The sequence below is a fragment of the Danio aesculapii genome, chromosome 15, assembly GCF_903798145.1.
Source record: "Danio aesculapii chromosome 15, fDanAes4.1, whole genome shotgun sequence".
NCBI lineage: Eukaryota > Metazoa > Chordata > Actinopteri > Cypriniformes > Danionidae > Danio > Danio aesculapii.
The window spans coordinates 12,586,943-12,600,731 of NC_079449.1; the positions used below are offsets into that span (position 1 = coordinate 12,586,943).

The 13,789-nt window shown below is 39.4% G+C and overlaps 1 protein-coding gene across 1 annotated transcript in view; it reads left to right on the forward strand.

The window, feature by feature from the left end:
- LOC130241850 (IgGFc-binding protein) overlaps nt 1–13,789 on the forward strand; it is a 50,581-nt gene that overhangs the window by 22,449 nt on the left and 14,343 nt on the right. The window contains exons 12-15 of the mRNA XM_056473815.1: nt 22–163; nt 2,111–2,439; nt 8,879–9,455; nt 11,839–12,437. Coding sequence (XP_056329790.1) covers nt 22–163; nt 2,111–2,439; nt 8,879–9,455; nt 11,839–12,437 — 1,647 coding nt within the window. The remainder of the gene's footprint in view (nt 1–21; nt 164–2,110; nt 2,440–8,878; nt 9,456–11,838; nt 12,438–13,789) is intronic.

Sequence of the window (13,789 nt, forward strand, 5' to 3'; positions counted from 1 at the left end):
TGACTGTGTTTGTGCTTTCAGGCTGGTGAGGTGGTTTACCTTAACTACTGTGAGCAGAAATGTCAGTGTGATCCAGGGACAGGACTGACCTGTGAGAAATCCAGCTGTCCCAATGGCACCGAGTGTTTACTCAGAGATGGAGTGTGGAACTGCTCTTATCAAGGTCAAGATAACACTTCTTACATTATTACACTAGCTATCTACTTATGCACTTGTGTGAACTTAAGGTTATTTTGTTGTAATTCGCTAACAGAGTCTGAATGTGCTGTCCCTCTACCGCAAAACTACTACATAACTAACATAACAGCTGTGTGCATAAAGTGTCCAATATTCCACACTTCAGATTAAAATGCACTTAAAAAATAAATAAATAAATAAATAAATAAATAATAGAATTTGAGCATGAACACACTAGTTGCACTATTTTTATTTAAAAACAGGATTTAAATGTGGTAATAGAAGTGCACAAATTGGGACCTGATTTTATTTAATTTGTTTGTAGTAGACCCTTAAAGGCTACATTTTAAAATTATAATACCATACATACAGTAGTAAGTAAATGTAAGTGACAACACCTATTAAATAAATGCCACCTTATTGGGACACTTTTTTCAAATTAAAAACTGATTAAGAATTTTATTTACACATTTGAAGTATTTTATTTGTTTTCCTTTTAAATAAATGTATATATTTATTTTATTTTATTTGCTTATTTGACAATGCACATTAGTTAGCATTGCTGCAAATGCACCAGAATTCAATAGTATCTGGATGCAGCCTTTATGATGCAAGCTGAGTTTACATCACTCAGTTATATATGTGTTATGTATCACTAAAAGTAGTTTTTTGTCTTCTAATCATAGCGAACCCATTTTAATTGGTACTTTAATTGGTATTTAGCACCTTTTTGTATATAGTGAGTGTATATAGTGGTATATAGCATCTTAACCACCCAAAACAACCACTGGAGAACCATTACAGGTTCTTTATAGGCAGGGTATGAATTACACATTGACGATCGGGGGGGTCAAGTTTTTCAGTTATGTTCGGTAATTTGCCTCAGTGAACCAAAGTTATATATTTAATTTAATCACTTCTAATTTATTAATAAAACTTCTGTTTTCAGTGTTTTGAGGAATATTGAGTGGTTTTCAATGACATTTGTGATATTAAATAAACGGTGACAGGTTTGCATTCCTGCACTTTTTAATGGATGACCATGAAAGACTGCACATGTTTTTTATTTGACTTTTTAACCTCCATATGCGAGCAAGGGTATAATAAAATACAAACTATGCATCTAGTTTTATGGACATCTACAGTACAAAGGCGTATTTTACAAGAAACATGTTTTGTGAACACTTACTGATAAATTAATATTTTTAACGCAAACCAAACATTCACAATGCATTCACAATGGTATGAACCATTATAGCCATGGTCAAATGTATATTTACATTGTCTATTATTTTAATTAGTTATTTTTTTAAGTTATTAAGTTATTATTATCTAATTAGTATTATTTTAATATTATTTAGGATACAGATCAGAGCAAACTATTTCTTAACTCTTAAAGGACACCTTGTTTTGAAGTTCTTCGGGGGGAATCAAGCGTTAATTAGAGGAGTCAGAGCCCTCTAAATAAAATAAAAATTTTGTTTTAATGATGTTAAATTTGTCACTTAGTTTGCCAAAAAGAACAAAAAGCATCTGTGTATGATACAGATATTGTAAAACAGTTCAACAAACAAGAAATTATTTTTGAGCAAGCTACATTTTTTACACAATTTTGCTTGATTTTATTTTGTTGGCAATGAAAATAATTGGCTTTATTTTAAAATGATCTACTTTTCAATATTTCTTTTTATATTTTAATATAATCCACCAACTCCACTGTATGGCTTGCCTTTTGGACACAACGGTGGATATCAACAGGGAGCACATAATATCAGCATGATGATTATTCATCAATTAAACACAAGTGTTAGCTGCATAAGTTATTCACAAGACAATCAAAACCAGAAAATCCTGGTCGGGTTGACTAATATGCAACTAACCTGAAATATACAAGTAAACAGGAGATTTTACCTTGTGTTTCTTTTTTCTGCAGATCCATGTAAAAACATCCGCTGTCGAGAAAAAGAGACGTGCACCGTAGAATCTGGCAGGGCTGTTTGCATGCCCCTGTACCGCAGCAGCTGCTGGGCATGGGGTGACCCGCACTACAACACCTTTGACGGCTATGACTATGACTTCCAGGGCACCTGCAGATACGTCTTATCCAAGACCTGTGGGCTTTTAAGTGGACTGGAGCCCTTCTCTGTGACTCAGAGCAATGAAAACCGTGGCAGCCCTGCAGTATCTTTTGTGCAGGAGGTGGAGGTCATTGTATACGGCAACACTCTTACTTTGGTAAACCACCAGATGGCACAAATCATGGTGAGGAGCTCCTTCAGATATTCATATTAGTGTTAGTCGCATCTACTGTGTCATAGCTTGATTAACACTGTGCAGTGATGTTTTAGTTTTTTCATTAACATTAGCTAACATAAACTAACAATGAACAACATTTAGTATAATGTAATAATAAATATATAATTTAATATATATACAGTCAGAATTATTAGCACCCCCCCCCCCCCAACCCTTTTTTGTTTTTTATTGATTTTTTTCTTTTTTAAATATTTCCCAAAGGATGTTTAACAGAGCAAGGAAACTTTCACAGTATGTCTGATAATATTTTTTCTTCTGGAGAAAGTCTTATTTGTTTTATTTTGGCTAGAATAAAAGCAGTTTTTAATTTTTTAAAATGCATTTTAAGGTCAATATTATTAGCCCCATTAAGCCATTTTTTTCGCTAGTCTACAGAACAAACTATCGTTATACAATAACTTGCCTAATTACCCTAACCTGCCTAGTTAACCTAATTAACCTAGTTAAGCCTTTAAATGTCACTTTACACTGTATAGAAGTGTCTTGAAAAATATCTAGTCAAATATTATTTACTGTCATCATGGCAAAGATAAAATAAATCAGTTATTAGAAATGAGTTATTAAACTATTGTGGTGATACAGTTATACATAATTCACCATAGCTTACATAGGTCATCTTATTCTGTTCTTTCAGTAAGCATTTGTTGTCAGTATTTCCTGACTAAGTTGTAATCACAATGCTTTTTGTTGCTCAGTGTTTAGCTGTAGATTTCCTTTACCCTTTAAGGACCCTAGTGTTGTGATAATTTCTTTTGCCCTTTAAGGGCCTTTGTTTTTTGGTTTACAGAGTTTTGTTGGTTGGTAAAAAACGACACACGCATTTCGTGTGCTCAGCTAGAAAGTGCATCTGCGACTATTTATTGACCCTTTCTACACTGGTGACCCCGACGCTTGTTTGCTGAACGTATTCAGTGCAACGACGATGACCGCGAACGCTGTCACGCTGAAACTCCCGGAGTTTTGGGAATCATCGGCGTCCGCTTGGTTCGCCCAAACCGAAGCTCAGTTCGCATTACGAGAGATCACCACAGACGCCACGAAGTACTACTACGTTGTATCGGCATTAAACAGTTCAACGGCGTCCAGAGTGGTGAGCCTGCTGAAAAACCCTCCAGCAACGGGGAAATATGACTCTCTTAAGGCACATTTATTGAAAACTTTTGAACTTTCTGACGCTGAGAGAGCCAACAGGCTTTTCTCTCTCCAAGGACTGGGTGACAGCAAACCCTCCGAGCTAATGGACCGAATGATGGATCTCCTCGGTGAGCACAAACCGGATTTTCTTTTTGTCCAGCTGTTTCTTCGCCAGCTACCTGCCCACGTACGGGCAGCACTAGCCAACACAATGATAACTGATTGCCGGGAGCTAGCTGAAGAAGCTGATAAATTTTTTTTGGCAAGCCAACAACACTGTGTGTCTGCACTTTTCCCCGTGCATGATATTTCTACGCCACCAGAAAACCCCACACTTTTCGCTGCAACTTCTCAACGACAGCTGCCTCCTGGCCTGTGTTTCTACCACGCAAAATTCGGAGCCAAAGCTAAACGCTGCCGTTCTCCGTGCAGTTTCGGCAGAACGGGAAACGCCAAAGCCGGCGCTCATTAGTGGCCATGAGCGTCGGCCGTGCAGGCAGGCTACTTTTCGTTCACGATGCTTTATCTGGACGCCGTTTTCTGTGTGATACAGGGGCACAGAGGAGTGTCCTACCCGCATCCCACATGGACGTAATGGCTGACAACCACGGCCCGCCTATGGAAGCAGCTAATGGCAGCCCCATCCGCACGTACGGCACAAGGTATGTGGAGTTGTGTTTTGGCGGACATCGTTTTGGCTGGGAGTTTGTTATAGCAAAGGTAGCTTTTCCTCTAATAGGCTCAGATTTTTTGTGTGCACATGGGCTGTTGGTGGACGTTAAGAACTGCCGTTTGATTGACGCCGTCACGTTTTGTTCATACACATGCACGTTTAGCGAGGACAATTCTATCAGACTGTCTAGTATGATTCCCACTGTTGATGATTTCCACATGTTGCTCACTGAATTCCCAGCTCTTACGCAGCCCACTTTTTCTGCACTGACTGCCAAACATGGTGTGGAACACCATATAACTACTTCTGGCCCACCCGTTTATGCCCGCGCTCGTCGTCTCGACTCCATCAAGTTGGCTGTAGCCAAAGCAGAGTTCGAAAACATGGAACGCCTGGGCATAGTTCGCCGGTCAAACAGTCCTTGGGCTTCTCCGCTGCATATCGTGCCTAAACCTGGTGGCGGCTGGCGCCCATGTGGAGACTACTGACGGCTAAACGAGGCAACAACACCCGACCGTTACCCAGTTCCACATGTGCAGGACTTTTCAACACACTTGGCAGGAAAGGTCATTTTCTCCAAGGTGGATTTGGTCCGGGGATATCACCAAGTGCCCGTGCGGCCAGCAGACATTCCCAAGACAGCAGTAATCACACCATTTGGTTTATTTGAGTTTCTGCGCATGCCGTTTGGACTCAAAAATGCAGCTCAAACGTTTCAACGGCTTATGGATTCTGTGTTGCGTGACCTGCCTTTTCTTTTCGTATATTTGGACGACATTCTTGTGGCAAGCACCTCCAAATCTGAGCATTTAATGCACCTCCGCACACTTTTTGAGCGGCTCAGTCAACATGGATTGATCGTAAATCCAACCAAATGTCAGTTTGGCTTGTCCATAATTGATTTCCTGGGGCATAGAGTCACTAAGGATGGGGCTGTCCCCCTACCATCAAAGGTCGAGGCCATTGCACAGTTCCCACGCCCACTCACAGTAAAGTCCTTGCAAGAGTTTCTTGGAATGGTGAACTTTTACCACCGTTTCATTCCCCGTGCCGCCCAACTCATGCAACCCTTGTATGAGACTTTGAAAGGTAAAAAACCTAAACACAGTGTGGACTGGTCTGCAGAAAAAGACAAGGCTTTCATAGACACTAAGACAGCCCTAGCAAAGGCTACTATGCTGGCGCATCCATCGGCCACAGCCCCGATTGCCATTACTTCAGACGCCTCTGATTATGCTGTTGGTGCAGTGTACGAGCAATGGGTGGATAGTACATGGCAGCCCCTCGCTTTCTTCAGTCGACAATTACGCCCTAGCGAACGGAAGTACAGCACTTTTGACAGAGAGTTACTTGGCCTTTACCTTGCCATCAAACACTTCCGTTTTCTGTTAGAAGGCCGTCCATTTACCGCTTTTGTGGACCACAAGCCACTCACTTTTGCCATGGCCAAAGTGGCAGAGCCTTGGTCTGCCCGCCAGCAACGCCAACTGTCTTACATATCTGAATTCACGACCGACTTGCAGCATGTCGCCGGAAAAAACAACCATGTCGCTGACTGCCTCTCCCGTGCTATGGTTGGGGTTGTCCATTTGGGTTTAGACTACAATGACATGGCTGTAGACCAGGTCAACGACCCTGAGATACAGTCCCTCAAAACCTGCTCTACAAGTTTGCAGATAGAGGCTGTGGTTTTTGACAATGCTGGCACCACACTCTTATGTGACGTCTCCACAGGCCAGCCTCGACCAATCGTCCCCACAACATGGAGACGACAGGTTTTTAATGCAGTCCATAATCTTTCCCACCCTGGCGCAAAAGCATCACAAAGACTGGTGGCAGCTAAGTTTGTATGGCGTGGCCTCAAGAAGGACGTTAGGGCCTGGGCTTCTACATGTGTCGACTGTCAGCGGGCCAAAATACATCGCCATACTAAAGCCCCTTTAGAACCTTTCCACGTCCCAGAAAGACGATTTGACCACGTTAATGTGGACATAGTCGGTCCTCTGCCCCCCTCTCATGGCTACACTCACCTCCTAACCATGGTTGATAGAACCACTCGCTGGCCTGAAGTTGCCCCCCTAGCATCGATTACTTCTGCTGAAGTGGCAAGGGCATTTATTGCCATCTGGGTGGCCCGCTTTGGCACCCCTTCAGACATATCTTCAGACCGGGGCACGCAGTTTACGTCTGAACTGTGGAATGCCGTGGCAGAAAGTTTGGGGGTGCAACTACACCGTACTACTGCTTATCACCCCCAGGCTAATGGACTCTGTGAGCGTTTTCACAGGGTGATGAAAGCTGCTCTTCGGGCCAGCCTCAAGGACAGCAACTGGTTAGACAAACTGCCATGGGTCATGCTGGGCATCAGGACTGCGCCTAAGGAGGACCTCCAGGCCTCATCTGCTGAGCTGGTTTACGGCCAGCCACTGCGGGTGCCCGGTGATTTTTTCCCCAACACTTCTAGTCCTTGGTCAGCAACAGTTCAACGTGCTACATTACTGGACAATGCAAAGCTTTTTACACCAGTCCCAACTTCCTGTCATGGCCTTCCTCACTCTCACATTCCCTCTGGCCTTCAGTCAGCAGGCTATGTTTTCATTCGGCAGAACGCTCATAGGGGACCTCTACACCCACCCTATGAGGGCCCATTTCGAGTTGTTGAGGCAGGGAGTAAACATTTTGTGGTGGACATGGCTGGTAAACGGGAGCGAGTTTCAGTCGACCGCCTTAAACCAGCTCACTTGGATGTGTCCACACCCATTCTCTTGGCAAAACCCCTACGGCGTGGACGCCCCCCAGCTGCACCTTCCTCCCTCAGAACACCGCCACAGCCCCCTCAAACACGATATAACAGGGCCCAGAGTTCTGCTTCTGCAGACAAGTCACCTGTAGCCCCAGAGCGGCGGAGCCGCAGTGGTCGTTTAATCCACCCACCTCGCCGTTGACTTTTCTTTTGTTATGGTGAATTCTGGGGGGACGTGTGTGGTGATACAGTTATACATAATTCACCATAGCTTACATAGGTCATCTTATTCTGTTCTTTCAGTAAGCATTTGTTGTCAGTATTTCCTGACTAAGTTGTAATCACAATGCTTTTTGTTGCTCAGTGTTTAGCTGTAGATTTCCTTTACCCTTTAAGGACCCTAGTGTTGTGATAATTTCTTTTGCCCTTTAAGGGCCTTTGTTTTTTGGTTTACAGAGTTTTGTTGGTTGGTAAAAAACGACACACGCATTTCGTGTGCTCAGCTAGAAAGTGCATCTGCGACTATTTATTGACCCTTTCTACACTATTATGTTTAGAAATGTGTTGAAGAAATCTTCTCTCCTTTAAAAAGAAATTGGGGAAAAAATAAGCAGTGAGCCAATAATTCTGACTTTATATATATATATATATATATATATATATATATATATATATATATATATATAATAGTTTTTATTGATCTTAGTTGTTCATCTTGTAATATCCTAATATATATTTTAAGGTCATGAGAATATTTCATTTATAATTGAAATTTTCTACATGTTTTAATATAATATTAACTAAATACACAGGTAAAATGGCAACTGGTTTATCACTTATATTGTAATCTTACTTAACAGACACAAAATAAATAAATAAATAAATAAATAAATAAATGTATTTTAGTTTTTTTATAGATCTTAGTTGTTAATCTTGCAATATCCTTATATAAGGTCATGAGAGGTTTATAATAAAGTTTATAATAATTTTAAGTTTATACACATTTTATTATAGTATTAACTGAATACATCAAGTAAAATGGTAACTGGTTTATCACTTATATTGTAATCTTACTGAACAGACACTAATATATATAATAGTATAAATAAATAAAAAAATAAATAAATGAAAGAACAAACAAACAAATGAACGAAAGAATAAAAATTGAATGGTAACATGTTTGAAATATATTCATTATTTTTAAAATGCTTATGTTTAAATATATTTATCTTAATGCATTAACCTAAGTATATATTCTGAGATATTTGTTAAACCCGTGGGATAAAATGAAAACTTCTAGACATTGATGATATTTTTAAACTACTAAATTTAATATTTGTTAGCCTACAACAATGCCTGCTTTGAGCAGTTAATTCGATTAGGATTAAATTAAAGGATTAAATAAAGTCTTCTTTACAGGATATTTTGTAACCCCTTATTTTAAGGTACAATTCTCACTTTAAACAAATCATTAATCAGGATTTTTGCCTCAATAAAATCCAAAATTGCTGCTTATAGCCAATATTCACAGTACTACTATTTTATAATGAGAATAGGTACTTAAACTAAAATGTTCCCTGGTATTTTACCATCATGGTTATTATAGTTTTATGTACATTTGTGTGTATATTTATATAATGTGTTTATTTGTGTTACGTTTGTATTATAGTGTATAAATTTGTATTCAAATAATATTATCCGTTATTATATGATCATTATGTCTAACAACTCTTGTAGATCACTGATGATTTCATTGTTGCTTATGTATTAGAATTTCTTTCCACTTTAATCATAATATTACTAAACAAAGCACGATCTTCCTGATTTCTGGTCAGGTGGATGGTCTGCTGTTCTATCTTCCTCTTGATCTTCACGATGGCCGTGTGAGGGTCCGACAGAGTGGAACCGCAGCTCTTTTGGAAACTGATTTTGGTCTGAGCGTCTCTTATGACTGGAACTCAAAGGTTATCCTGCAACTTCCTAGTAGTTACTATGGACTTGTTTGTGGCCTGTGTGGAAACTTCAATAATAATAACGCAGATGAGCTCAGAGACCCTACTGGAAATCTTCTGCCAGGCGTGTACCAGTGGGCAAAGAGCTGGAGAGCAGAAAACAGCAGCACATCTACATGTCAGGATGGCTGTGACACCAACTGCCCTGTTTGCCCTCCCGAACTGCTTGCTCTCTATAAAACAGACACTTTCTGTGGAGTCTTGACATCTGCAGGTCAGAGTGTGTTTAATGTATGTTATGCTAAAGTGAATCCACAGGCGTTCCAGCAAAGCTGCGTGTTTGATTTGTGCTCCAATAATGGAGACCGGAGACTTCTGTGTCAGGCTCTGGAGACCTACGTCCAGCGGTGTCGACAAGAGGGAGTCATTATAACAGATTGGAGAAAGAAATACAATTGCTGTAAGTTTGCTTTAACACTTATTTACTAAAGTTAACTAAAGTTTGGAGTCATTATTGGATGATTTTTAAAAGAAGTCACTGGGTATGTACATCAAGGCTGCATTTATTTGATTGTAATTTCCATTTAAACAGTAGGTTTGAAAATATTAAAACTTAATACACAGCTCTCTGGAATACACTATTCTGATTGGTCAGTCGTGACATGCATGGTATGTTATTCAGAGATGATAACCGCCGAATAACACTGGCTCATCCGGAAACTTCAAATTACCTTGATTGTCCAACATAGGCTCATTCTGAAAACGTAGCCCTATATACATTTCTGGAGATAATTAATTATGTAGCCAGAAGTACGTATGGCCGCATTTCATCTTTAAAACGAATGCTACAGGCGGTATGTTCCTTTTCGAGCTTACCTGCTGACCGCTTACCTCCGTATGGCCGGTTTTCCACTGTTATCAGTTTGTCCAGTAGCTTGCCATGTATGTCGGCGGATTTGAGACGCAGAGAGGAGTTGTCCACGACTATAGGGTTCGAGTCTGGCGAAGAACGTTTCCAGAAAGCGGGTAAGACAAACACAGAAACCAAAGAATTATACAAAAAAGTAAATAACAGTGCAATAATGTGGTGAAATCGAGGGCTTTTTTTCTGGATTCCTTTTTAAAACTGTCAGTTGGGTTTAGGGAAGGAAGAGGGTGGGTCAGTCAACAGTTAGTTGACAGCAGCCTGTGGTGTATTTACGCAAACAGCATTCTCAAATGGCACTCATGAGAGAAATTTGAGATCTGAAAAAGCATACACAACAGCCTCTGGTAGATTCACGAAAACAAAAACGGCAAAAAAAAAAACAGCTCCTGGGACGTTTTTGGCGCTCCCCAGGAATGTATACAACTGTACGTTTTCAGAATCAGCCTGGGTTGTGATTTTCATACTTGCAGTACATCCACATTATATGCATCTGCTTGTCTGTGACCATAATCTGTCTGTCCTTTTCTCCCTCACCGTCAGAGGCGGTTTCTCAAAAAAGACCTTCCCAAACTAAAACAGCAACAGTTGCTGAATTATTTGGACTGCTTTCACAGTTCATGTATCTTTGGAAAGAAGACACTTTGGGCTTTATTATCCATCATCTAGAGTTTATAATACTCAAAATAAGGTGCTTAAGTAATGTAAGAAATGCACTGCACTGAACATTTAATCATTTCATAAACAAATATATGAAATTAGCCCTTGAGCAATGTATTGCTACCCAATCTGGCCAAAACCCATACAATCACCAACAATCCGTCTTTATAAAACTTTATTTAAAAAGGTAATTTTATCGTAATTATTTATCGTAAGTTTAATTATTTTCCTTACAAAAACAAATTTTATCGTGATCCATGTATTTACTGCTGGACTGATTGTTGTGTATAGATTTAGTTTATTATATAGAATATAATATATAGAAACCCTGAGTATAGGTGAATTGAATAAACTAAATTGGCTGTAGTGTATGCGTGTGATAAAGCGTGTATGGGTGTTTTCCAGTACTGGGTTGCAGCTGGAAGGGCATCCGCTGTGTACAACATATGCTGGAAAACTTTTGCTGTGGCGACCCCTGATAAATAAAGGGACTAAGCCGAAGGAAAGGAAATATCACACAAAATCACATTTCTGGAACAATTTTTCTGAGACAATATCTTGTGCTTTTCTCCCTGTCCTTGTTTGTGGAGAAGCAGTCAGATGACCACATGTACTGAAGTTTTCTAACAACTATTTTAGTCTTTTTCACATACCACTTCTGACTAAATATAAATGCAAAACTGTCTCCAGCACAACTTTCTCCAAAATGATGAAGCTGGTTTAAGTCAGGTCATTTTACTCGATGGCCATCTTTGAAATGCCTCTCGGGCAATATGTAAAGTTTGTAAAGCTCACAGTTCAATTACATATTTAGAAACATCAATAAAGTTAAACATCGACTGTCTCTTAAGTTTGGTTTCTAAACATTTGAATCAAACAAAATTGCCATTTTTTTAGGTTGCCCAAGCTAATGCACACTCGAAGGGAACGAGATCACGACACCAACCTCATTTATGGCCACTTAACATTATCATGATCTGAAGAATGCCTCATCTGATTGTACAGGTCTTCTGAAGTAACTTGGTCTTGACGACAAATCTTCTCCCAAAATGACAGAATGAAGATTATAAAACCAAGAAAAAAAACATTTGTTTTCATGTGTAATTGGTTCATTTGAAAATACAGATTTCAAGTTTAATGTGGATATACTGTATTTATCATGTCTGTAAAGCAAGTAGTCATATTTCAAAAACATGTAAACCTTGTACCTCATATTTAAATTGTTCTGCTGGTAATCCTCTGCTCTGATCTTCAACAGCTATCAGCTGCCCGCCCAACAGCCATTATGAGGCCCGTACATCTCCTTATGCAGTGACCTGTTCATATCCTGATCAGCCACAGAATTGCACTGATACCTGTGTGGAAGCGTGTGTGTGTGACAGCGGGTTTGTCCTCAGTGCTGACACTTGTGTACCCACCAATCAGTGTGGCTGTTCTTTTGAAGGCGTCTACTACCAGCCAGGCCAAACATTCTGGGCCGACAATCAATGTCTTCGGCTTTGTGAGTGTAATCGTAACTTGAGTGTCGTGGTGTGTCGTGAATCCTCCTGTCCTGTGGGTGAGAGATGCTCAGTTGTTGATGGAAAATGCAAATGTCAACCAATGAGCACCGGCGAATGTGTCGCATCTGGAGACCCACATTATCGCACATTCGATGGACTCCGTTTTGACTTCCAGGGCACGTGTGTGTATCAGTTGGCAGCCCTGTGTGTTGATAAAGAGGGTCTTGTGCCTTTCAATGTGACTGTTCAGAATGATCATCTCTGGGGCAATGCAGTGAGCTTTACTAAGACTGTCAATGTGTCTGTCAATGGATTCTCCATCACGATGACTAGAGAACATCCCAATCAGATACTGGTGAGTACCATCACAACATATACATATGCACATTAGAAACTTTAAGAATTGTTTATTTCAAAGTATTGATGATTCACGCTCTTGCATTCAGTTTTTTAGCACAATATTCCTTATCTCTGTCTTTTTTATATGTTACAAAATACGCTAGTATGATTCCCAAACAAAAGACTCTGATTTAGTTCTAATAGTAAATTAAATCCAAACAGTGGTGTAGTTTGATTCCCAAGTGTAATTAGATTCCAAAAACATATGACTTTAAATGAGTCTAGTGAATCTGATTCCCAAACAAATGATGGATAGTTTAATCCAAAGTGACATAGTTACAAATGATGTTTTTTTAGTGAATCAAACCGATACAACGTTTGGTGAATCCAATTCTTACAGAGCAATATATACTGATTTAGACAAGTCTAGACCGATTCCCAAACAAATAAGTTGGATGCTTTTAGTGGATTGAATCCATTTAGAATGACCAACGTTTGATGTTTGACCAACGTTGAGTTTGTTCTTTGTTTTGTAAATTAAATCAATACATAATGTCTTATCTGTTTCCAAAACAAATGACTCTGAGTTGATTCTTTTCAATGAATTCCCAGTGGATTCCCAAACAAATGAATCGGAGTCGGTTCTTTTCACTGAATCAGACCCACACCAATGTCACCCAGTTAACAAATATAGACTCTGATATTTTTCTTTATATCATGAATCAAATAAATACACAGTGACTTATCTTATTCCCAAACAAATGACTGAGCTGATTCTTTTTCAATGAATCAAATTCATACTGGGCAACCAGAGTTGTCTGATTCCAGAACAAGTGACTCCGAGTTTATACTTTTCAAAGAATCAAATTCATACTGAGCAACTAGAATTGTCTGATTTTTGAACAAATGACTCTGAGCTGATTCTTTTCAGTGAATCAAATTCATACTAAAATACCAGAGTTGTCTGATTTCTGAACAAATGATTCTGAGTTGATTCTTTCCAATGAATGGAATTCGTACTGAGCCACCAGAGTTGTCTGATTTCAGAACAAACGACTTAGAGTTGATTCTTTTCAATGAATCACATTCACATTGAGCCACCAGAATTGTCTGATTTCCGAACAAATGACTCTGAGCTGATCCTTTTCAATGAATCAAATTCATACCGAGCCACCAGAGTTGTCTGATTCCTAAACAAATGACTCTGAGCTGATTCTTTCCATTGAATCAGATTCATACTGGGCAACCAGAATTGTCTATTTTCCAAACAAATGACTCTGAGTTGAATCTTTTTATTGAATGACAGTTCCACACAGAACTATTGCAATCTGATTACCCTAATAAATGACAATAAATAAATGTAAAACA